The 27,012-nt window shown below is 44.1% G+C and overlaps 1 protein-coding gene across 1 annotated transcript in view; it reads right to left on the reverse strand.

The window, feature by feature from the left end:
- The window catches only part of PARM1 (prostate androgen-regulated mucin-like protein 1), a 61,691-nt gene that overhangs the window by 13,589 nt on the left and 21,090 nt on the right, over positions 1–27,012 (reverse strand). The window contains exon 2 of the mRNA XM_032762320.2: positions 47–838. Coding sequence (XP_032618211.1) covers positions 47–838 — 792 coding nt within the window. The remainder of the gene's footprint in view (positions 1–46; positions 839–27,012) is intronic.

Here is a 27,012-nt window from a genome sequence, read left to right on the forward strand (position 1 = left end):
AAAGGTGACAGTATCAATAAAGCACATACTAAATCATTTGCCTCACCTGAGCTTAAAGCACGCTGGACCTCTTCCATGGTTACTCCTGTGGAGAAAGTGGTGCTATCTGTGGAGACGGCCTCTGTGACAGATTTGGTTGCCAAAGTCACTTGAGATGTTTGTTTGATCACTGGGCCTAATGAGAGGGACTCTAGGGGCATCTCTTTAGTAGAGGCATACTCTGTAGCGGGTGCTGCTGTGGATGTGTTTGTGTTTGGCAGCTGGGTTGTGTTTTGAATTGTAATGGTGGTCTGTCTGGAAGAACCTGCCGATGACGATGAAGACAAAGTATTAATTAGATGAGAAAAGGTGGTTGCTGGGGTCTCGTTGGGAGGAGTGGCTGTATCTGGAGCTGTTGTGGGAGAGGTGGCTGTATCTGGAGCTGTTGTGGGAGGGGTGGCTGTATCTGGAGCTGTTGCTTTTGTCAGGTTGGAAACTGAAGTCCCAGAGCTGTGTTCTGTGGCTGTTAATTCTGACCTAGTGCTTGATGACGGTGACGGGCTGGTGGCTGAAACATTTGCTCTTTCCGTATGTGAGGCAAGATGTGTAGTGGTAGCTGACAACTCTTTTGTGGTGCCTGAGGAGATTGTGGTATTGCCCTGTTCTGCTGGTCCTGAGGTGACTTTGTCTCTTGAAGTGGTCGCTGTTACTGCTGTTGCTGATCGTAGCTTGTTTGCTGATGTGCTAGCAGCAGGGGTGACATGGACAGTTGTTTGAGTTGATTCTGACGCAATGGTACTTCTCTCAGAAGGACTGAGAGAGGATGCAAGTTCTGAATGTGCAGAGTGAACACTCAATCCTGAGGAGAAAAACACACACAAATTTCAACACTGGAAAATTATTGTGACGAGCTGCACTCTGAGCACACAGCGAAGGGCTTGGAATGAGTGGCCTGTCAGCTAGTTTTACTACACACATCCTTGAAAGGGATGTTTGCCTGAAGTAAGGAGGATTTTGGTTACCACTGAAATAGATGGTACAAATGAAAAATCGTGTTGTAAAAGTAAGAAACTGGTTTTGAGTTTGCTTCCTACTACACTGATTTATATCAAATTAGGGGCACTTATTCAAATAGACTGTGATGTAACTCAAACACGGTTGGTAGCAGGACAATAACACAGCACTGAGCAGTAGCTTTGGGAAGACAACTTTGTTCACATCAGTGATATTGGGTTACACCTTAATATCCAGGTTTTGTATATGTTACAGACTGTCCTATAAGGGTTCTTCTGCAGTAGGATAACCACCTGTTTAATGGCTGTCAATAACACCTCTCTTGGGTCCCTGGAACTAGTATCTAAAACTCAGAGCTGGCTGAAATTTCAAAATTAAAGGGGAAACAATTGTTTTCTCTTCTGACCAGCACCTAATGGTATGGTTTGATTATTAGTACACACCATGCCAAACATCGTTTTCCATTGTTAAGGAAAGTACTAGGAAATCTAGAGTGTCTTACCATGTCTTCTATAACTGTATTGAAAATAGCTTGGCCCCAGGAACACTAGCAGCCAGTAGTTGAGGCCAATGGGACCTCCTGTTGATAGTCATTAACAATGGGTCATTTTCCTGGTGTAGACAGACCCCAAGAGGAGACCCCTTGATCCTAAGCTAGATCCTGAGCCATTGCAAGGCGCTGGCTGGCACCGTAGCCAAGACTGACAAAATAGCAACTATGTTTGGTTACACGAGAGTGCGCTACTTTGATTATTTTGCCTCTGTTTTTATTCTGAGACCATTTTCCACTAGGATGTTCATGCATCCTACTTTCTACAGTTGTTAACCATCCTTAGGCGAGAAGCTCTTTTAAATGAACCATATGATATGAAGTATAATTAGGTTTGGAAGGATTTGATTTTTATTGGTAAATGTCAGTAAACGATTTCTCAGCACACAAACTGATGAAAACATATTTCCACTGATCAAAATGTACAGATAGGTGAAGTAAGAAGTCTGTATCACCACTGCTGCTAGTGCACCAGCGTGAGCATTACCGTTTGATTTCAGGATATTTCCTTTGTTTATTTTGACATGGGAAGTTGCCAATTTAACTGTTAAGCTTTAACTTTCTGAATCGCAGCATCTACTGTCATTAAGTAATTGTCTGACCCCCCATAATTTCCCAGATCTGTGAAAATTTTAATCTATCATAAAAAAGGACTTAAAAATAAATATTAACAAAATAAATATTCTGCTAAGCCTAGGTATACTCCAGTAAACTTAGATCAATGTTAACTAAGTTACGAGAAATAACTCATTCCAAGTGTAGGATCAAAATATTGCGATGACCGTAAGAATGCTATTGCCATGTTGACTCTCTTCTCTCTGGAACACAATCACTTGAAATCACTCCAGCAAAATCAGAGGGCAGCAAATTATCTATTGAAATGCTTCCTTCTGTTTAAGGTCTGAAAATAGAAACATCTTCCCCTGCTGCTTGCATTGTCTGCCCACTGCAGGTGAAGATGGATAGGCTTAGTTAAACTGAATGTTATCACATAATTTGATTTTCTAGACACGCTTTTTTTCACTGGAACACAGAAGGTGCATCAACCCAGCAAAAAGAATCCCATGGCAGCGAGTTTCACGGTTCGGGTCAACTGATTATAAAGCAAAACAGAAAAGTCCTGAATTGCATTTTGCCAACAATGCAATATTTAGCCTCCTGCTCGCTATACCAGGAGTACTACATAGGGTGACCAGATGTCCCCATTTTATAGAGACGGTCCCGATATTTGGGGCTTTGTCTTACATCGGCGCCTATTACCTCCCACCCCCGTCCTGATTTTTCACACTTGCCCTCTGGTCACCCTGGTACTACATTACATGCAAACTCACCCATTCACTCATCGGCACACTGAAGAAATATTAATATTCATTTCTAAAATCTGCATGTATTCAACTCCAGCACTCCAATATTACTTTGATCTACAATGGCCTTTCATTGATGCTCTGTCGCCTTTGACCTGGCCTTCACTGGCTTATGTACAGGATGGATGCTTTGTCACTGCAATAGAGAAGCAAACGATACAAAGTACAGTACCCAAATACTTGCCACATCTTGCCAACCTGAATTCCAGCATTAGCCTTGGGTTTAACACATCTACTTTACGATGCTGACTTGTTTCTGATTGCATCAAGGCCAGAATTACACACAAATCCAGATGGTGTTTATATATGCTGGTCTGGCAGAATTTTTTGTTTGTATTTGTGAGAGCACACCTATTAAAAAGGCTACTGCTGTCTCCATTTTGGGACTGCATGTTCAAAGGCACCAGGTGTCAGGGAAGTTATGACCTCTGTAGGACTTCCCTCCATGCTAGCTGCAGTCATGGGAGGACAAAACAGGTATACGAGAGACACTGACAAATATTTGAGAGAGCTACCCTGGCTGTAACACCAAGATAAGCTTGAAGCTATCAATAATGCTGCAGGAAGTCTCTTTGTATGTAAGAATGCGCAGACTTGGGGAAATAAATTGGCTTATTCCTGGTGTGCCTCAGAAATAATTAACAAAACTTTTTTTCCAGAGTCACAGTTTCTAGAACATCTAATTTGCCAACATTCCCTCCTTCAGTCTCTCTGGCCAGCAGCTTCCTTCAGCAAATAGCACTCCAGCACCTGTGTAGCAAACTCAACCTATTCAGCACAGGTTGAGCACCTGGAAGTTAGAGTGTATCCTTCCACCCCCAACCCCTTTCCACTTCCTTGTTTGTTTCTCAGCAGAAAGATGAGTCAGTCTTTTCTTTCTTCTCCTCAGCAGCAGACTTCAATTTTTCTTCTAATCTACTCGGGCAAATTCTATCGTCTTCCTTTGTGTTAGTTTGGCTACAGAAAGAACATGCAGACAATACATTACCTCGGAATAATTTTTATTCTTGTGACATTCATTTATTTATACCCAAAGAGCAGCGCTTCAAATGCTGTGGTGTCGCACTCATTCGAGCACCAACAAGCAACACAATTAACTAATTATAATATGCTACAAGTTAGACTCTGTGTGGGTGGCAATTGCTCAGTTAAGTTTCAGCATCCATTATAACTTCCTTCTTTTAGCTGCTCATTACAAATTCTTTGTGAAATTTTTCCATGCTTGGTCTCATGTGAAGGTGAAATTCTTAAGGAGAGTTTGTTGGAGAAAACTCTCATGGTTTTGAAAGTTGACCAGAAATGATGGGTGGAGAATAGGGGAAATGGTCTACAAAGGACGCATGCATGGGTAGTTACTTCTGAGTCATTTTTTCCAGCCAACCATGGAAAAGAGATTCCAATGTTCAGCGCGTGCTCTCGCTCTCTCTTTGATAACTCAAGGGATGGAAGTTAGAAACTTCAGACTTGTCTTGATTTGATGATCTCATTTGGACTTGAAGTCAATTCGGTGGGAAGGGTTCCAGCTGAGAAGTTCCAAAGTGTGCAAAAACTGAGTGAGTTTAAGAATTCCTCTCTGTTTAGAGGTGCATTTTCAGAACCTACTAGGGACACCCCTGCTGAAGAGTTGTTTAGAGGTCTCGGGGTGTGGGGGGGATGATTGTGTATCAGGGAGTTTCAATACATCCTGGAATTCCTAGGCACATGGGGCAGTATTCATGATGCTTCATTATTAAGCATAGCACAGTGCAGAGTGTCTCTGTATCTGGCTATGGCCCGGTATCCTCTGTCCCTTTTTTCTGCAGTGGCTTTTGGGACAAAAGAGTTCCTGCTCTGCAGCTGTGCATGACTACTACCTTGGGAAGGCTCCAGAGAGAAAAGCTCTTTGCATCCTCCCATGGGTGCCCCTGCTGAAGCCCCATATCTCTCTCATAGCTTGGGAAAGTAGCTGTTTAGAGCAGCAGTGGATGAACCTGGGAACTTTGAGGCTCAGGTATCCGCACAAGCTTTGTAGCGATCCCCAAACCAAACTGCTCTCTGGGCTCCAGGGATGGGGTCCTAGAACTCAGTGGTGCTCTAAGCTGCTGGCATAAAGTGTTGATAGCTGAGTCACAATGCACTTGTCTGTTAGGCTGCTGTCTCTGTTGAACCAGAGCTTGCAAGTGCTGTCGTTTTCATACAGTGGGCTGGAACGCAGCCAGTTCAGGCTCCCAGCTAAACCATTCACCCAGCCCTTAAAAACTGCAGCCCAGGCAGCCAACTCTTCATTCGTGGAAAATGGTTCCACTGGGAACACTCCATTGCCATTGCTGCTGCAGGAGTCCAGCAAAGCAAAGGGGGTAAGGCGCTGTTCCCCATAGGAGGGCAGCCTGCACAGATGTTTAAATGCTGGGCACAAGATGAAACGGATCAATATTCTCCTTTCACCATCTAGATAACTATACATTTGTGCATGCGACATTTTTTTACTAGTGCAGGCTTGCTCCTATTAAACAGAAGAGAGGTTCTGGTTGGCAACACACAGCCACACAGAGATAGGAGGAATTGTAGGGGTGTCCATGCTACGTTGCTTGTTGAAAGCCGCACACAGACACATAGTATTGTACTTAGTGTTTGTAAAGTCCAAGGGCTCTTGAAATATAGAGAGAGCTTGACATTCGGGTAGGAAACATTGAGTAGGCAAGTAGCACCTCTGCTCTCGGGTATCCAGCCACAAGACTGTTATTCTGTGGTGGGGTTTAAGCTGAAAGTCCCACAGCCTCTCTAATTTGAGGCTTCTGGGGGAAGACAGTATGGTTCGGGGGACAGAGCACTGTGCCTCCCGGGACTTGGGGGAGGCAACCTGGGTTTTAATCTCTGGACAAGTCACCTCCCCGTGCCTCAAGTTCTCCATCAGTGAAATGGGCATATCTGCCTCTTTTGTGAAGTGCCCTGATGTCTGGAAGAAAAGTGCTGTATAATTCTCTCCGCCCAGCCCCCACTCACTCCTTAGCCAGACTGGCTAGACTGGGCTGCACATACTCCAATGCTGCCAGTCCGAGCTATCGTGCTTCTCCAATAAAACCGGTTATGTTTGGGCTGGCAGGGCTCAATAACTCAAACGTGTGGGGGCCTCTGAATGATCAGCTGTGCTGTACTCCTGCAGGACTCATTAACAACCTTCGCTGGCTAAACTTACTGTGTGCGGTGTTCTTTCCCCCTCTGCCCTGTAAAAGTTCAGTGAAAGTGGGGGCAGCTCTCAGAACGAGGCTTTATGCGTAACGCATGCACGGGAGCAGAGTGGTTTCAGCAGGATTAGAAAGCAGAAGCCAGACAATTAGAGCACTAATGTTTTTATAGGAAAAAGGAGGTGCAGTCTCCACAATCCTGACTCCATTATATGGCATCTGCTATTATTTTAAAATCTTAGCATCATGCAAACAGAAGGCTTCAGATTTAGAACAGGTTCTACTTGTTTTTATGGCTGATTCAGTTAAATGCAGAAGGGATTTTTAAAAGACACCAATTCTGAATTCCTCCTCCTTATTGGAATGTGTGCTACGTAATTGCTGCTTATTGGTCTTTGCAGTTTCCAGTGGCAGCGTTAGCTAGCGAACACGTGTATAACAGGGCCAAGGTTTGAAAATAGTCCAAAGAAGGCTCCTGGGGGTTGATTTTCCAAAAGCACCTAAGGGATTTAGGAACATGAGTGCTATTGAAAGTCACTGACTTGTGAGCCTAAATTCCTTTGCTGCTTCTGAAAATCTCCCTAAGTAAACGGACTGATGTGCTGAACAGCCAGCAGCTTTAACTGCAGGCTCAGGACTTCTGAAAATCAGGCCACCTGACTTTAGACTCCTGTGTTCAAAAGTGTTGCTCTTCATGTGTTGTTTTCTCTCCCATTACCGCCTTGCATAACCATCTCTTTAAAATCACTCTGTAACCACAAACGAAAATGACAAAGCATTTTCCTTCACTTCTAAAACTGAACTTGTAAAGGGCATTTCACCTTCTCGTGCTTGCCTGCCAGACACACATGACAGCCAATTTTGCCATCCATGACTGGGCAGAGGGCAGAAGCAGGGGCATCAGCTGTGGGGGATGGTTTTAAATGAGTCCTGTCGCTGGCACAGGAGAGCAGAGTGAATTTGATTTAAATCACTAGTCGCGTAAGACTCTATTGAATCACGGATTTATTTCTACATAAAAGTGCATTCTTGCTGGTGGTTATAACCTTAATACACATTCTTCAAAACTCAGAGATAGATGGAGGTTTCATTTTTAGAAGGTACACACTGTACATTTTTTAAGTGATTTATTCTGAAAACTTTTCAGATGAGTTTTATAGCTATATCAGAAAATGAATGATTGATTATTTCATTTACCAAAGGTAACTGAAACAGATATTTATGAAGTCACTGGGAGGTGAACTATCTCTAATTCAACAGGTTAATCATTAATATTTGGAGGATTTTCTTGCCATGCTGTATGAGGAAGAGATCATCACCAGACAGATACTTACATTGTTTTATTTAACTAAAACAATGTTATATATTCTGGATTTTTTCTTCAACAGCAAAGATATAATATTTTAACAAAACAAGCATATGAATTTTTGAATTTAGTTAAAACATTCAAGTTTGTTAAAACTGTTTAAATAAAATAGTTTAAATGAAATATTTCTTAAAAAAAAATTAAATACACTGTCAGCCATGTCAACAGGAGAAACATAAAATATTGGCTTCTGCAGCTCAGTCATCTTCACCTTCATTTTCCTGTTTGTTCGTAATTTAGAAAAGAAAAACAAGCTTTCCTGCTTTTTCAGGTCCCAAACGATTTCTCAATTTGGAATAGATTAGTCCAAAGGAAGAAAATATTCCTTCTACAGCGGCAGAAGTAGTTACTGCTGTTAAAAGTGAGATTATCACTTCAACAGTCTCTGAATCCAAGTGCTTAAGTGACTTCCACCAGTTCACTGCTGTGACTTTCTTTAAAACATCATCAGCAAACACACTGCTTGAATAGTTCTTATTCCCAAACTGTGTCTCTCTTATGGCCTGCTGCCATTCTAGGTTTTCCCTTCTAGTGACAGAATGGTATGGTAGATCTCAAATCAATGAAGGCTACACTCAGAAAGACCTCAAGACTTTTGGAATATGCTGCTCAAACAGTTTCACTTTTGTTTCTGCTGCCTTCTCACATTTATCTCCAGACTTCTTCTCCTTATCCAGATCTGTTCCACTGCCAACAATCTTCTGTTCCTTGGACTTTTTGAAACTTTGCACTTTTAGAGAGAGGTAAGGGATTGACTCTGTTTACACAAATTTGCAGAGGGACAATACGGTTGAGGTCTGTTATTTCTCACCTCTGTATATTTATTTAAAACATTTTTGCTGTTAACAAGCATGTTATCTCTAGAAACACAAATCCAGTTTGAGAACTGCAAAACTAAGCATCTTCTAGACTGAGCACTGAGTACCATTGGGTAGATAGAAAGAGTAACCTAAATAATCTATACAGAAGCCCTTGGAATAGGGTGACCAGACAGCAAATGTGAAAAATCAGGATACGAGGTGGGGGATAATAGAAGCCTACATAAGAAAAAGACCCAAAAATCGGGACATCTGGTCACTCTACCTTGGAACCCCATAAAATTGGGTCCCCTAATCCATGAATTCTGTTGGAGCTCATTTACAAAACTTTTCTTCAACATTACATGAATATATTGTCTCACACTAGAGAATTAAAATGAATAATCTCTATTTCATGACGAGATATCTTTGAGTTATCACGCATCTTAATTACCACTATCTTCAGATAGGTTTTTTCCTCAAAAAGCATTTTATAATTTTTACCCCCCACCCCTGCAGGAGAGTCTTATGGCCTGGCTGTTGGACAGGGGTCTACAGACTTTCCCACGCTGTGGTCGGATGGTAAATGCCCCAGGTGCACCATGGAGGTATAGCCCCAGCTGATAGGCTCCATTTGTGGCCTGTTGAGGTGCTAATGCTAAGGCACCTATACAGGGATACTCAGGGAAACCCAAGGTCTGTAGTAGCAAAGATGCTATTCTGATAGTTGGTCTGTTACCAAAGGAAATCTCAGCCTGGGGGTTGCCTGTGAGTGGGTGGGACAATCTCCTGTTTTTTTCCTTCTTCCCTTTCGTTGTGGTGATGGAGGTGGACACAGAAAGGTGCACTAGGGCTGAGTTCCAGGAGGCAGTAGGGAGCAAAACAGACTTGTGACACACAACTCTCTAGAGCAGTGCTCTCTTTTTGGGTTCTCTGGTTCCCGGTCGGTGAAGCCTATCTGGTGAGGGATGGGAAAGAAGGGCTGAGTAACAACACAGTGTTTGGTTGCCAAGATTGTTTGCTGTCTTAGAGCTCTCAGGGTGTACTGTGCCTTTAACCCTTGAATCAAGACCAGCCACCCCTCAAATGGTTCCATATTGTAGGTTCTATCAGCTCAGAGATTCTTGTGGACCCCATTCTGTCCTGATGGTGCCCTTCCCCTCCAGTTTATAAACTATGCTGCATCCCTGTGTCAACTGCGGTGACTGCATGGGAAAGAAGCATGGATGTACATCCCGTCTCTGATGCCATAAGGGAGATTCCTTTTTATTATAAAATGAGGTTAGTTAATAAATTTCAGTAAATAATGAAGGTGCTTCTTGTTAAGCTTGTATTGAGGGAGAATGAAGTCCTTGGCTTGTAGCTGCAGAGCTCTATGTATATCTAACAACCTGAGTCTTCAGCCAGGAGCAAGTGCAGATCAGCAGATGGACCTGCAAACAGGAAGTGCCGTGGAGAGGTGGTTTATGATGGAGATCCACTCACTCTTCTTCAACATGAGGAAATGGCTAAATAAAACTCTCCTCTCGGCAAACCTGAAAAATACTAGTAGCCAAGTGTCATTTTTCTTTACTCTGCTGGTGGGGAAGATTTTCCTGTGCAGAAAAAGATGCAGGTTACCCCTGCGTTCCAGCCCAGTACTGCAGCTGAACATTCCAGTTTCTGGAACTTGAGTTCACTTAGTGTCACACAGGGAACAACTGAAATCAATGCTGGCTCCGGCTGACAGCTATAATTTTTAGCAAAAGGAACTGTTCCCCCTACTCGCTTGATTACTCACTTTTGCTGAAAAATGAAGGGTAAGAATTCATTACTAGAGCCAGACAGCCCACAAGGACAACTAATACAACATGAAATATTACCTTCATTGCTTAATTTGTTTGCTGGACACTAAATGCTTGTGCAGTACAAGTGGCAACTGCCAACACTTTCTCCTGCAATATTAGTAAATCTGCTAATGCCTGGGCCCATAATGTCCTAGCTGGAGCCACTCCCAGGTTTCTCTTATCTCAGCGCACTGTTGCTGTGAAGCAATTTGGGATCCACCAGAATGGCTGGGCCACATCCATTGTGGACAAACGCTATGAAATACATTAGTCCAAGAGGCCAAAAACCAGCTGTAAGAACGTACTCTTAAGATGTAAATGTTGCACAAACATTGGTTCAATTGATAACTATCCTCTATAAAGACTGTTTTCTTTTCAAAGAAATCATTGTAACTTCAGCATCCTCCTTTGTGAGAGTTTTTGAGGTTATTAAAATAGATCAGTCCAACATGCTCATTTAGGGTACAAGCTACTCTCGTGTAAGGCAGAAGGGGATGGCACACAATTTTGAACAGCAGGCAGCATTTCCTTGTCTAACACTGGGATAAAAATAGCACAGTTTACAGCAGGCATTGTTAGGTAGTGACCTCCTGTGCTAAAAATTGTCAGGAGGCCGGCTGGCTGAGTTTTTGAGCAACTTGTAAAGAACAGAATGCACAGCAATTTAATGACTGGAAGGCAAAGGAAAGGATGGTATGTGAAATCCTTTGATGCTTTCATGAAGTCCTGAGCAACTAAGTAGAGAAAGAGGGATATTTTGAACAAATAGCTGTCCTGAGACAGCAGAGGAGGTGCATGTTTTTTTTACAAGGTGTGTAGACCTCATGGATCTTTGAGAGAGAAGGCATTTTCTCCATCTTTCTGCAAGTTCAGGTTGCAGTTCACCATGTATATTTTGCATTCACTGAAGGTGTTCTGGGATCAAAGGGCTGTTGTATCATAGCAAGTGTTGTTTAAGGGTGTGCATGTAATCACACACAACCACCTGTCAGGTGGAGTGTGCAGTGTTTGACTCAAAGTGCCCATGCACCAATTTCTCTGTCATTAGCTCCAGATTGGTTGCAACCTCCCTGCTCACCCTTGGGAGCCCAGCTAGTAAGACATTTCACAAGCCAGGCTGGCAGCTTCCCAATGTTTCTAATGAGAGAGCCATCTTCATTTTAAGGGCTGTTGCAAATGCTCCGTATAATGATGCTGGTTGTCTAAAACCTCACTTGCAGACTTATCTCAGAAAGGTGGGTGTCTGATTCTGTGTTAACTGAAAAAGAGGCTCTCGCCAACCAGTGTGCTGCTGGAGCATCGAAGGCCAAGGCACGGCTGTGTGCAGCTCCCTGCTGCATTGTGGCTGGCACAGAACCAGAGCTGCAGAGCGTCTCAGCAGTAGGGTATGCGGCACAAATTAACTTCTGTGCAGGTGTAAGAGGAGAGCAGCCAACAATTGGTTATTTTCAAAGCAAAAGGAAAGCCAGGGGGGGAAGTGTGATTCCCCCGCATCCCCCCCCCGGGACAAAATTACATTGCCTTGTGTTACACACTCAGAATTGGGTAGGCAACTACAGGATACATATGGAAGGTAAGCCAGGGCAGAATTTGGCCACTACATTTTGCTCATAATGCCAGAAATGTTGATTAGATTTAACCAAAGGACCCTGTCTTGATGTTCTTGAAGTTCTGTTTCATTTTACACTTAGTATTGTTTAAAAATAACCATTGTAAATCACACTTCCACTTTGCTAATGGCAGTGCCTTTTCTAACCACTTACAGAATTAGAAACCAGTTACAGAGATTTCTTTTCCTTGATTGACCCCGGTAAGGTGCTATAGCACTTAGTGTCACGGTTTCATTGAGCAGGGCAATAACTCTCGAGAGCACGGCAGTATGCTAGCCAGATACCCAACCTCACTCTGAAATAAAACACCAACACAGGATGCTTCCAGCCTTCCCAGGAGTTCTGCCATAGCCACAGCAGCCAGTTTATGTATTTCTAGAAGATACCACTCTGGATAATGTACATAGACTGGCCCATCTGTTTGCGCCGGTTTCTTACCAGTGGATTTGTTACATTAAATATTGAACTGACTTCCTTCTACCAGTGTAAGAATGGATTGTTAACAACCCTGTTACCTCCTGCGTACATAAGTTACCGTAGATGCAGGTGTATTGTTACTGGTTTGCCTCAGTTCTGTGCATTCGTGCTGCTCCTCAATGTTTTATATGGAAAGTTGGATGCTTGAGATTTGAGGTAGGAGCCAGACACTGATGAGTCTGATGAATGGTCAGATCACTTTATCCCAATCTGAGGTGTCTCTAACAGCACCAGCTCAGAGTCAAGGGGCTACATCAGACTCCCCACTTTGTTCTGTTTGTTTCCCTAGCCCTCGTAGTTGCAGAAGAGGGTAGCTTGAAAATGAGACTAGAGTGCACCTTAAAAGCTCAAACTAGAAGGGAAATTAAAAAAATCTATTACAACATATATATATATATATATATATATTTTGCCCATCTTAGGCTTTTTTGTAGCCTGACTCTTGCATGTTTGGGGTTAGCAAGAGTGTAACTGCTTGGCTGGACTTTGTAGACGTAGGGTTGTACAAGGCCTACCAGAAAGGGGCTTCTAGGCCTTACTTTTACAAATCTCGAGAGACAGTCTAGGTAGCCAGCCACTGCCTCTATCCCTATCGTCACCTCAGAGCCTGTGAATCTGCTACAGTAGATTGGAAGTGCATGTAGTGGGAAAAACATTACTATTGTCACATCTCAGACAGGGACTGTGCATTTCTTAGGCTTCTTAAAGACCCAAGTCTTAGGCCTATTTAAGCAGAATTCTGGTCCCCTGGGAGGATCGCAAATTGCTCCAGAATGGAGTTAGTCATAAAGTTTAAGGCCAGAAGGGCCCACTAGATCATAGCTGACCTGTACAACACAGGCCACCAACATCCCCCAATAGTTTGGGAAAAAAGACCTCTCAGTGTCAGTGGCCAGAACATCCACATTGTGACATCTACACGCACATAGCTTGACGATGGTTACGCTGGGGTGTGGGTGTGGGGGGTGCGTACTGTCAGAAAACTTGTTTATTTACTTAGTGCTTCCGCATGTGGTGCTTGCGGATGAGGTCAGGTGTGTAGCTCCCTGCATTCTACAAGCAGATGTCTATGTCAGGCTTCAAATGGGGAACAATTATAGCCACTTTTTTTTTTTTTAAAGCTGAATTTAAAATGTTCATGTCTTAATACTTCATTGGTAATGGTTGGCAGCAGAGTCTTGAACAGTAGCCAGAAAGGAATAATAAAATCAAGCAGTCAAATATCTCCAAAGATATCTTTCTATAGAAACAATTTTTTAAGGTTTAAAAACAAGTAGGCTGGGCCAAAGGGAGTTAGATACCTGCGGACTTCTGGTATGAGCTGGGCATCTAATTCCGTTAGGTCAATTTGAAAAAACTCAGCCATAATCTTACAGTGGATCTCAAATGGGAATTGTGGTTGGCAACACAATGCAATTGGATAGGAAAACAGCAGTGGAGTAAGAGGCTTCTTATACAGCGTGCACATCAGCCTCAGCACCTCTGCTGCTTGCCAACGAGAACAGATAGCTTGATGCGGGCTGTAAATGTGAACAATTAGGATCCTTTTCTAGGTCATCTCTGCTGGAATTACAGTGACATCAGTCAGAAAAACCTCTGCTTGCATTTCTGCTGACACATTATGCTCCTGGAACATACTGACATAGGTAATCTAACTGCACCTACTCAGATTTTTAATCAATGTGTATATTACTTTTCTTAGTGTGAGAGACTGCAACTTTATGTAACCCTGGCCCTAGGCAGGTTGAATTATTTTCACATACTTTAAGGGAATTTCCCTTAGCCCTGGTCTATGCTATAGACTTAGGTTGACATAAGGTGTAGCGCTTAGGTTGATGTAGTTAAGTCGACTCAGGGTCAGTGTAAACACCGCATTGCTTACATCAACTGTTGCTGCCTTTCAGAAGCTGTCTCACAATGCCCTACACTGAGAGTTAAATCGGTGCAAGTGTTCCTGATGTGGACAGGCAAAAGCGATTTAATTACTGCAGTGGCTGTATGTCGATGTAACTTAGGTCAACTTAATTTTGCAGTGTGACTTGATCTCTCTCTTTTGCAACGCCTCTGGAGATTCTATACCTACCAGAAACAACGCTTTCTGAGCTTGGGTTAAAATGCTGGCTGAAAACTACGGAGTTAATTAGTGTGTGAGAGAATGACTCTAAACAGAGTTGTACAAATGGCAAGTAAGGGGAATCCTGCCACAGTAAACAAACTCCAGGTGATAAGACAGTGACCCACTTTTAATTTTGTTTTGCTACCACAGCTCTACTAGTAAGTCACCCAGTCGCAAAGTGAAACAGTTCTATTGAATGTAGACCCTTTTTCTGTATTGTCTGGGACTAGATGAGCATTTCCAGCTCTGAAGAGCTCTGTATCAGCTTGAAGCCTTGTCTCTTTCACCAACAGAAGTTAGTCCAAGAAAAGATATTATAATTCCCACCTTGTCTCTAATTTTCTCCTACGTGTCAGATTCTTCAGCCAAGCCTCTCCTCTTAAATGGATCCGTAAGAGGCAACAAGTGGGAATGCATTCGATTGTGGTGTAATTGTCTCTCCCCTTCTTGGGTAGTCTGCTGCCATTACTGTGTCTATTTACAGTGCTAGGCTTACAGGGCTCTAGGCAGGGAGTTCAAGAAACAGTAACACAGTGGGGTCAATATCAGGGCTGGCGCTACCATTTTTGCCACCCCCAGCAAAAAAAAAAAAAAAAGGCTGCTCGGAGTTTGCTGCCCCAAGAATGGCTGGAATGCCGCCCTTTAGCATGTGCTGCCCCAGGCACGCGCTTCCTCCGCTGGTACCTGGAGCCGGCCTTGGTCAATATTATGGGTTGAAGTTAGGCTCTTTGAGTCAAACCAGGCAGGGAGTGAGATGACAGCGGTGCGGTGGGGACATGCATACCATCAGGCTACCTACACCTAGTGAAAAGGTGTAGCATGCACTTTGCACCTTCTGGCCCTGTGAATGTGACCTTTCAATGGGCTTTCCCAGCAGGAGATTTAATCTGAGCAGTACTGAGATGGGCCCTCTGCAGTGCTTGTTCATGAGCCTTCCCGTACGCAACCCTTGTCTGTCTGTCCTCTCCAATGTGCGTACCACTGTCCTCTCCTAAAAGGAACATCAAACTGGATTGTGTAGCCTTCTGGTGATGACACAGATGTTGCTTTACAAGCGTGAACACTCCCTGGAATATTAGGAGCATTTGATAAACAATTTAATTGACTTATTGTGCTTATTAAAAGGATATAGATGAATCTGGAATAACTAATCCGGGTCAGGCTCTCTTTGCACATGAATAACTAGGACGGTATTTAGAGTTGCTTGGAGAACAGCCTCTTAAAGTGTACAGATTTGTGACAGAACTATAGCTCAGCTCAACTACTGGTTCATTAGTGCATATCGAAGACTTTTAGATGGCATGTATCCAAGAAGAAGCAGCCACACATCCTTTACTACTTGGTGTTAATCTAGGTGTGTTAAAATCAGTACGTGTAGTGAGTGTCCTTGCAGCTTCATTTTTATAATGACACCATGGAAGGGTTGTCAGAGAGAAGCTGGGTAATGTCTTAAAGATGGCTCTGAAGAAATAAGCTTTCGCCCTTCACTCAAAATGAACACCAGGTCTCATTAGCCAGACTCCTTTTGAGGTGTGATCCCTTTTTGTATCATTTGGTGTGCATGGATTTAAACAAGTGAAGCGGCTTTTTCACAGCCCTGCATAAAATATGGCCAGTGAAATAATGGCGATTAATGCTTTGAATACTCATGGTTAAGGACAGGAAGTAGTGATGCCATGAAGGTGATTTTCCTGGACAGTAAGTACTACAGTTGCTCTCTCCTGCATACGTGCTAGCGCTCCACTGGAGCGAGGGAAAGAACCCTACTGAACAAGAACAAATGTTCATATTACCATGCAGATGAAATGAAAATCGGATGCGTGTAATAACACAAACTCCATATATTGTAGGTGAAATTGGTCATGCTGCCTATAGCGAACGTTGTCCATTGCTTCTCATTATAAGGCACTGTGTTCAGTTGCTTCTAATTCTACCAAACTTTAAAGGCAGCCCAGGCAATAGAATTAAGGCATTTCCTTACCTTTTTGAGGGCTTGATCTTGCAAGCAGGGCTTAACAATGTAGTCTAATATAGACTATTGGATGAGGGGAAGCTGAATCAAGGAGCAAGTAAGCACAAAATCAGCAGCTAAAAGGCACAGTCTAGCAAATACCTGGGCAGAACTACCTAATAAATAGTCTATTACTTTGACTTATTGGCTAGCTGAGTAGGTTTCCTGTGTCACTGCTTTATGCTGCTGCATGGTCACTAGGTGATCTAAGTAATTTTCAGGGAGCCTTGAGCTTTCTGTATTTAAAGAAAGAGATACAAAAATTCAAAGAAAACAAATGGGAGGGAGGAAGGGGTGTCTTTTGTGCTGTCCCATTCTCCCCTCTGTATCTGTGGATTAGGAGTGTAAGCAGGTAGGGGAAGGGGCTGCCTTATTTGCAAAACACTTGGCACGCTGTAACACCCAAGGAGAGGTGTGTGTGGATGCTGTCTCTGTCACCTAACCTTCTGCACCTATCCCTGCAACATCGCGGGGCTACCCCTTCCCCATTGCGACCGAGGTTTGCAGCTGCACAGAGAAGGTTGCCCCCAGAGAATCCACACTGGATTTTGTTACTGACCCAGGTTAAGCTGGCACAGGCCCTGGGATGCTTATGCAGTGTTGTATGGTTTCCAATGCAGTGCAGGCCTGCCAAATGTCATGCTGTCATAAACAGATAGCTAAGGGTTAATGTCTCTTTCACCTGGAAAGGGTTAACAAACAACACCTGACCAGAGGACCAATTAGGAAACAAGATACTTTCAAATCTAAAGGGAGGGAAGCCTTTGTTTGTGGGTTTTGGGTTTGGTTTTGTTCTCTCTGGGTCCTGGACAGGACTAGAAGTGCAACCAGGTTTCTGCAATCTCCCTGCTACAGTCTCTTATCTATTCAGAATAGTGAGTAAGTAAAAAGGCGGTTATAGTCTTTTTTATTTGTTTTTTCTTTATGTGCAAATGTGTAGTTTGCTGGAAATATTTTAAATTGTATTTTTTCTGGATAAGGCTGTTTATCCATTTTTTATAAGCTAAATGACCCTGTATATTTACCATCTAGATTACAGAGATAACTTGTATTTTTTTCTCTTTCTTTTTATTAAAAGTTTTGCTTTTTAAGACCTGTTGATTTTTTCCCCAATTGACTCACCAGGGAATTGGTGGGTGGGAAAACCTGCTTTCTGTGTTTCTCTCTCTCTCTCTGGGGGAAGGGAGGGGGAAAGAGAGAATCCCTTTGTTTAGATTCATGAAGCTTGAATCTGGCTCTCTCTCCTAGTGTCCCCAGGGCAGGAAGAATCTGGGAGGAAGAGAGAAAGGGGGCGGGGGGGGAAACCTGATTTCTCTGTGTTGTGTTTCATGGTGTTTGAAGCAGACACTGGAAATTTCTGGTTGGTGGCAGCACTACAGGATCTAAGCTTGGTAATTAAGCTTAGAGGATTCATGCTGGTACCCATATTTTTGGACGCTAAGGTCCAGATTTGGGAATTATACCATGACACATGCCTCTTGAGTGACTCGTGTGGCAGCCCCTGGCAGGTGAACTCTTATACATGAGACACTCCCTCCATGAAATGTCCTTTGGCCTAGGTCGGGGTGCACTGGTTTGGGAGCCATGAGATCATGGGTTCAGGTGTTGCCACTTTGACTAAGTGAGGTTAGTTCTGTGCAGTCCACAACCCTTATTACTGACCAAGGCCTCACATCCCTGTTCTAGGCATCATGAAATGATCATTCCCCCACCCACTAACTGACAAGGTCACTTGGGGTGGGTCTGTAATAGGACAGAGCAGAGCTTTGTTTCCTATCTATGGGCTCGGCTATTCTGTCTGTAATGGCTGCTCTAACCAGCTCACCGCCCTCTATGAATCATGAAGAGAACGCAGGGATATAGATACCCAATGTTCCACTGCTGTCTCTCATGTCGTTGTCAGATAGCCCTCTGGCAAAGTCTGTAATGTGCTCCTTTAGGAGCTGGTCCACAGAGGAGAAGAGTCGTTTGCTACCACCTGCTCTTTCAAGCGGAAGAAGTCTGAATTGAGGATCTTAAGGTCCTGGGTTCAAACTCTGCTAACCACCATGTTGAAAAAACATATGATGTCATTAAAGACTGTTGCTTAAAGCATCTGCATCATGGGACAGAATCAAACTTGCACAGATAACTCTAACTCTGGCACTTAGTGTCTTGAGCACATGAGTTTGGCCCCAATGTTAATCTCTTTATATAATATAAACGAACTCTTCCCAAGTCATTGTGAGGATCCAGAATGACTATAATCCTTGACATTTTATAACGTAGAATGCATTTTGGACATGAATATTTGTTGTGTCTTTACTTTCTTAATGGGAGCTGTCCCTTTAAGAACAAGCTGGGGCACTTGGATTGTAGGGTATGTTTGCAGGAGAGGGACAGCAGTGTGAGGGAGGATAAGGGGAAGATCCTATGTAGAACTGGTGCCCCTATCCCCTGTTCATTGCTACACTGGGTCAGAATATTACAGATGATCGAGATGCTTTCCCTGGGTGCGGCATGCCTGGGGATGGGGGACTCGCGCATCAGATCTGCTGCCAAGGGTGTGGGGCTGGAGCTACCCCTCTTACTTTTTTGGAGATTTTGGACAGAACCTGACCTGTGCCACGAAGGCAACATTAGCAACAGAGTCAAGTTCCACACCAAGTTTTCTGGTACATTCTGTCATGCAAGAAAAAATACTTCATGCAGCACCAGATCAGCACATGACCATGGCCAGTTTTTCTAACCCTATTACAAGGAGCTTCTCATGACAGAGAATCTCTGAGCTCCAATAACGTCAGCAGGCTGGCTGAAACCCCGGGGTTCTAATTAGCTAGCTGGAGGGAAGGAAGACTCATGTGCAAAACTGACTAACTGGACAGGACAGAGCAAAATCAGCTGGCCTGAGTGTATAAACGCTAAGACTATTTTTGATTTAAATAAAACTCTTCCACTAGCAGCAGAACCACTGTATTAACATGCTGTCAGTGTCCAGCACAGAATACAGTCTCAGTGGTAATAATGGCAGCTTCCCATCCTTCTAGAGTGGCAGGCAGGCACCCCCCACAGATCCTTTCTTGTCTGCAAGCTCCTCTCACAAGTATTCGTCCTAAACAAACACCAGAGAGCGTCTCTGGGTCCTACAGAAACAGCTTGAGGCAGGTTTAAAGGGAGTCCATTGCAAAACCCACTCTACCATTAAACTGTCCCCTTAGTCAAGCAATGGCCACTGCATTTGACTGCGCCCATTTTCCTACTCAGCTCTAGTTTAGAGAACTATTTGGGCCTTAACTCTGCAATGAGATCCAATGAAACAGCAACCACTCCTGTTCTTTCGAATTCCCATAGGTAATCCAGATGACAAGTTCCGTTCTCCAAGGGGAAGCCCCTCTAGCATCTAGAACACACTTACCCTGACCCCAATTAAAAGCTGCTTTCTGAACACCTCAAAGCTACAGCTGGGAAGGAAACTGTCTCTTCCCATCCTGAACTGGAATGAAAAATTAAATTCTCAATATTTTTTTTTTTTTTTTACCAACCAAAAAATGTTTTTTTGTTTCGGGTCAAACTAAACATTTCATTTTGATAATTTTGAAATATTTAGTTTAAATTTCAACCATTTTTATTAGTGTTTTTTTTTTTTTACTCTGGCTTAAATTTCTAATGGAAAACTTGCTCTGAACCAGAATTTTTCATTTCAACACTTTTTTTCAACCCTTTCTTTGAGTCAAGGGAACTCATTGAAACACACTCTTTCCCATGCAAAGTTTCACAGTTCTGACACATCTGCATTTTTCAGTGAAAAAACATTTAATCTAAAAGTTCCTCACCAGTCCGACTCAAAGCCCCATTTCGGGTGACCAGATATCCTGATTTTATAGGGACAGTCCCGATTTGGGGGATTTTTCTTCTATAGAAACCTATTACCCCCCACCCCCATCCTGATTTTTCACACTTGCTATCTGGTCACCCGAGCCCCATCCCAGATCTGTGACCATCATCTAAAGGGGTTTGTATGCTTGAGGCCACCAGTCTTGTACACAAGTCAGTGCTAGAACATAGAATCGTAGGACTGGAAGGGACCTCGAGAGGTCATCTAGTCCAGTCCCCTGCACTCCTGGCAGAACTAAGTATTATCTAGACCAGGGATCGGCAACCTCTGGCACATGGCTCACCAGGGTAAGGCCGCTGGTGGGCCGGGACAGTTTGTTTACCTGTTGCGTCCGCAGGTTCGGCCCATCGCACCGCTTCCCACAGCTCCCATTGGCCTGGAGCAGTGAACCGCGGCCAGTGGGAGCCACGATCGGCCGAACCTGCGGATGCGGCAGGTAAAGAAAAAACAAAGAGAAGAAAAAAGGTATTAAAAAAAAAAACTACACAAATAACCCAGTGAAAAGAAAACCAACAAGGTGGGGAATAAAAAAAAAACGTATAGAAAGAAAAGCAAAAGATCTGCAAACAAAGAAATAAATAGAGAAAACATACACAAAAAAATAGATAAAACAATAACAAAAAAAGCAGTCATGCCCATTTCCCATTTACATCTCCTGAAGCCCGCAAATAGTTACTCGAGGTGATAAACCAAAGATAGCTATGACAGGGTGAAGTTTAAGAGACCCCTTACGGGCCCTGAATGCCGGGTCAAGGAAAGTGGTAGCAGATTCATTCTGCGCGCTTCCACCACTTAAAAACTAGATCTGTAGCATATTCCTTCACTCGTAAAGTAATCCTTGAAGAGTCTATTCATTCATCTTCTACAATTGACTCCGAAGCTCTTTGAGTCACGAGGTGCCCACACGGCTCGATAAAGGCACAACTGTCACACGATATAGAAAAGTGCGCGTTCAGATGTGAATAGTCACACATCACTCTGATTGGACCATAATGTGAACGTAAAGTGGCCCACTGACCTTACGCGAACTACAATTACCTTAACGGTGCACGTGAGAATAAAGGTCGGTGGAAAATGATCTCATCTGAGGTCATAGGAACAAGGGGCATTGATTGGCATTTCTAGAAGGCGGGCATGGCACACAGATCCCGAGCTCGGGTGGGTAAATCTCCACTCTCATCAGACCATAAAAGGGTGAACAATCTCAATATACTATATCGCACTAGAGGACTTCACTTATTGAAGCCTGATTTACAGGAGGGCATGCTCAGCGAACTACCACTCTGTCACCACTCTCGTTAGGAAAAGGGAAGAGGTGGCCCAAAGGCTCCAGCCCTCTCAGGCGCATTTCCGGAAGGCTGGGAGGACGGAGCTAATTGTAGTATTCTGATTTCAAGTAAAGCAAAAGAGCACATTTCTAGTAAAAGCAGATATGGATCGTCTGAGCATATTCCAATGTGCCTACCCAGCCCTTAAGGAGTCGGGGTGCCAAGAGATCAAAGGCTATAATGCGATCCGATTACCACACGACATCACTCTAAAGAAATGAGCGGTGAGAGCATCTTATCTCTGAAGATATTTCGGTCCTGGGAGCACAAAAATCTCTCCCCAGGCATTATCACACCACTTAACAGAGGATTACATGATGAGCAGGGACCATGACAGCACTAGAAAAGCGTGAACACCACTCTCATCCGCTCCGATTGTATGTGAGGAGAGGAGTTGCTTCAGACGCTTGATATTCTTGAAAACCAAGCGAGATGACATGCGACCCACTCTTTGCGAAGCGGCGGTCCTATTAACGGCCTATAATGCAGCAAATTGAAATTATTAACGCAGTATGAGGCGTACCCTCAGGGGCCCTTCCAATGCGGCACACACGTCGATCCACGGCGACCAGAGAACGAAGCATCAAGCCTCAGAAGTATTTTCTAATTGGAGAGCACCCCATGTGTGAATCTTTTGAACTGAGGCTGTAATGAATCTCTCTCTCATCCACAGAGGGTCCCGAATTGTATCATGTACACATGTAGACATAACGACTGTCATATATAAATGTAATAGTTTTCGCTGTCCCCAAGCGAGGGCCTCGACGTAATGAGCACTTAGCTCCGCCGCAATTGGCGGTATAATTGGGGCTGAGTTTAACTATGTGTACTCTTTGTTTTATTATACTACCTCAACTGCCGACCGTCCTGTAAAACGCTTGCCATCTACCACATAACTAGACCCATCAACATATCCTTCAATATCAGGGTTGGCCAGGGCAGAGTCTGAAGGTCAGGGCGGGGTTTAAGTTCCTGCTGCAAGACTCAATACAGTCATGAGTGGGTCTAGGCATCATGGGAAACCTGGGGATCAGGCTAGTATGTAGCTGGGTTAAGGGAATAACGTTCCTGAAAGTCAGATTAGGGGCTAGTAAAAGCGCACCCTATCTGTATGTTGACTGGGATTTAGATGCTTTTCCCCACACCTGTTCCCAGTATCTGAGGCACCCCATGGGGGACACAACCTCAGTGTCCCACCCAGGGTCAATTTTTCAGCTCCTGCAAGGAGGGCGGTTGCTGCAAGGCCCGTAATACAGGCAGGCCACTGCTGGTACAGGTCCAACACCTTTGAGTAAATACCAATGGGTCGCCAGGTTGGTCCTGACCTTGGCATAGGACTCCAGCTGCCACCCTACCCTCTCATGAACGTATGAAGGTGAATCGTTTCGGCGGGGATCTGGGAGGGCTAGAGCGGGAGGCTGAACCAAGGTTCTTTAAGCCTCGAAATGCTTTTCCATTTCCCTGTTCCATGTCCAGTGAGCAGACCTTGCCTTATTAGGGATTCATATAATGGTTAAGCCTTCCCTCTAGTCAGGGTATCCAGAGCCGCAAAAGCCAGTCAGTCCCAGAGAAGCTCTTAACTCTCGGGGATTCCGGGTTGAGGGCTATCAGTAATAACCTGGTTCTTTCTTACCTAAACTACAACTCCCTTGGCACAGATGAATTCGAAGAAAGTAACTGCTGCTTAAAACCATTGAGCTTTTTCCTTGTAAACTTTATAACCCGTGCCCCAAGGTAATTAAGGAGTTCTATAGTCTGCACTTTGCAGGCTGCCTGTGCTCAGTACTTAAAAGCAAATCATCGCAATAACTGGATCTATGTTGCATGAGAGAATGGCTACAGAATGGGGCAAGGTCTCTTTTTAGCTGGCTGCCAAAAATCTCGGTGCACAGGTAAGTCTCGTGGGACAACGGTCCAGAGATACGGACCTTGTAGGGGTATCTGGGTCTTCCCATTCACAGCAAACAAGCCTTTGAGATTCCTGATCAAGGTATGGAAAGAAGGCATCTTTTAAATCTTCACAGAGAACCAGCTGTGGTTTTTAGGAACCTGTCCCAAGATAGTATGAGGTTTGGGAATTGGGTAGGGGCTTCTATTAACTGTTTAATTTGCTCAGGTCCTGGACCAATCGATAGGTCCTTAGGCTTGAGGCACCCCATCTGGAGTACTTATGGGACGTGCTTCCTGAGCCACCCATACTGCAGAACACTTTTGAATGACGAGTTTTAACCCACCGAGTGGCAGCTTAAGGGGGTATGTCGGAATCCGGACCGGCTGCTCCCTCCTAAGAAATATGTACTGTGAAGCATTCTGCTGAGCTACGCCTCCTTCCTCTGCCCATACTTCTGAAAACCCCTGGCAGCTGGTTCCTTGTCATCCCCCGGCATCGAGGGAGGATTTCTAGCACTTACAAGGGCCATCGGTAATTTAGAGGTTGGTTTTAGAGAAGCTGACTCATAATTCATTGTCAAACGAGTTTCTGCCTGACATTAGTAGATGTCGTCCAAGAAGGCATATGGGCAGGAGGTCTGCAACAACAACTGGTGGGAAATCTGTGGTCCCCTATTTTAACGAGAAGGCAGAGTTTTTTCCAAAAGCTGTAGTTCCCTCAATCCCTGGACTATGGGCATCCCTGAGCTCTACTCGGGGAGCCTATTAAGGGGGGCACAACAAGGGTGGCCCAGTATCAAATAGGGCTTCAATTGGGGGCCCTCCACTTTAATTTTTACCGTTGGGATCCAGACTGGCGTTGTGCTGCAGGAGGCCGCTGGGTCCCCGGCCCTATGGGGAGGTCTCACCGAAGTCCTGTACTGTTGTAAGAGGATGGGATGGGGCGGGGTTCTATCTCTTATGCTCTCCATGCCTGTCGCCGGGGGCATCATCTTCAGTGTCCCTCCTCCCTACAGATAGCACACTGATTCCGACCCAGACGGGGGCTTCTTCCCTCCCCGTGGCCCTGACCGTCCCTTAACTTTGTCCCCCTTTCTCGTATCCTTCTAGGGCCATGGCTAAAACGCGAGCCCCTTTCTTCCTCCTCACATCCTCGATCATAAACCTTTCATGCAATTCGTAAAGTCCTCTATATTTTTGCCCGATGCCCCTCCAATTTTGCAAATTTTTCCTAATGTCCTCATAGACTGTCCAATAAAAGGGGATTAATACCGTTTCCCATTAGTGTCTCAGGATCGAGGTCTGTATATCTTTACAAGTATTACAGAGCTTCATAAATCACTGGGTTTTTCGTTCTTTTCCTGTCTTATATTTATATAGTTTGGCCCATTCGGGGGTTTCTGATACAACGTTTCATTCCTTATCATGGCGGATATTCGCTATGCTGAACTGGCATCTTTCTGTGGCCTGGGGGGCTCGCAGGCACAACTTCAGCCACGGTCAGTCCGTAGGTTTTCCCCTGCTCAAGGACTCGAGGGCTTCTCGAGAGTAGATAAAGCGCTCTCTTCGAGTTATAGAGTGTAAGAGCGACCTCATGTCGCCCAGTAGGTTATGAGCCGATTAAGGTTCAAATACATTGTTAGTGGGGGCGAATCTTCCGAAAACAGGGGATTTTTGTTGCTCCCAATTAATAGATCACTTGTAGTAAAGGAAACATATATCATATTGAGCATCACCATTGGGGGCAAAACCTCTCGAATGGCACTTGGTATACCCCGGGACCGTCTGGTTGCCGATGGCTAAATAATTTCATTTATACATCCCAGCCTTATAGTAGATGCTATGCTCCAGTCCTGAGAATGTCGAGAGGGCCGGGCTTTTTGAGCTTGGCCTCGTGTGGTCAGATACGGGGAGCCACATGAAGGTCAGAGTGGACTCTGTTCGGAGAGCTTGGTCACTAGTCATCCCTGCTGGTCACCTGATCCTCCTCCTATTTTACAGTTGAAGCACTATCCGCTAGAGGCGGGGGGGGGTGCAGCTTTCGAATCTGGCTTGAAGAAGCCGAAAGCAGGATCACAAAGGGGGAAGGAGGCATAGAATAAGGGCAGAGGGAATTACAGCTGGTGACAAGATTGCTAACACGGAGGACAGGGTTTCTTAACAGGAGCATGGGCCAGTAAAGTTTTAAGGTCCATGCCTTACTTTGCAACATGGGAGAGATGTGGCCACAGGTCTGCCAATCACAATAACAATCATAAATTAAAGAAATTAAGTAAATATACCAAAAGTAGCTACCAAACAAAAAAAACAGAAACCCCACCCTAAATACAAACTAAAACCCTGTAACCCTCAGTACTAGAAACTAAAAAAACTAAAAACCATCGCCCCCCACACCCTCCCTACCTACACTAACCACTCGCCTCATAAAATCTCCACGTCAACCTCAGGCCCGCCTTCCTACTGAATAACATACAACCAAAACTATAAAACAAAAACAATAAAAAAATACAGAACAACAACAGACCTAACCTCCCCCCTCAACCATAAATCCTACACAACTAACAATACCAACCACCCGCTCCATCTAACCAAAATGTAACTAAAAAAATACATAACTAACAAAGACACCACAACACCAAAAAATAAAAGCCCTGACATACCACACGGCCACTCACACCCCTCAACGAGGCCTGATACCAGCCGCGGGGTCGGCGCACCGCACCCATTCTCCCGACCCGGCCCCCAGCCGCACCCGCGCCCCTCAGCCACCAACCACCGGCGCCCCCCGCAGTATGGCCCCACCACACACCCTGCTAGACACGCCACACCCACCACAGACCGCCCCCACGCCCCTGACCGCGCGCTCCCTGCCCCCCCCCGGACCCACGCCACCCTTCCTGAAAAATAGTAAAGATAATAGAATAACTTATATTAGTTATATATATAAAACATTATAAATTGATAAATTAAATATGAAGGTAAAGTAAGTAATAAACATTTAAAAAAAATGTAAGTAAAAAAAAAAAAATAAAACAAAGAGAGAAAGTTTGGTAAAATAATATAAAGAGTATAGTACCACAACCCAACAGTATGAGTTAAAATATTTATTAATAATTTTACTATATTAAAATAAATAAGTTAAGATATAACGGTTATTTAAATAGTAAAACAAAAGTATAAAAGTAAAATAAAATAGATAAAAAGAGATAAAAAAATCTATATAGGGGTATTGGTCCCAATGACGTCGGATCAGATACTATGTACTGCCTGTACAGTTTCTGCCTGAAGCGTCCCCTCGGGCATTCTACCCCAAAGTTGTCCATTAAGAGTACAGAATTTTTTACAAGATTAACTTTAACATATGCAATTCCATATCAGCTTGGCATGTAAATGCCCTTCCAGTTATTTAGCATACATCCCAAGGGTGTACCAGAAAAGTATCTGTCCGACCCATTGTTACTCTACCCAATTTTCGAGATAAAGAAAAGATAGGATCTAGCGCCGAATTTTAGATATAACCTTTGGTCACGAGTTCGGCTGACCCCTGCAATCCACGATATCCTTGGCACCGGGTTTCCCCTCGGCAGGAGTTGGGGCCGGCTGTAGTCACTTAAGATCTCAGACCTGTCAGTGTCTATTTCACCAA

This window comes from Chelonoidis abingdonii, chromosome 5 (genome assembly GCF_003597395.2).
Source record: "Chelonoidis abingdonii isolate Lonesome George chromosome 5, CheloAbing_2.0, whole genome shotgun sequence".
Taxonomy (NCBI): Eukaryota; Metazoa; Chordata; order Testudines; family Testudinidae; genus Chelonoidis; species Chelonoidis abingdonii.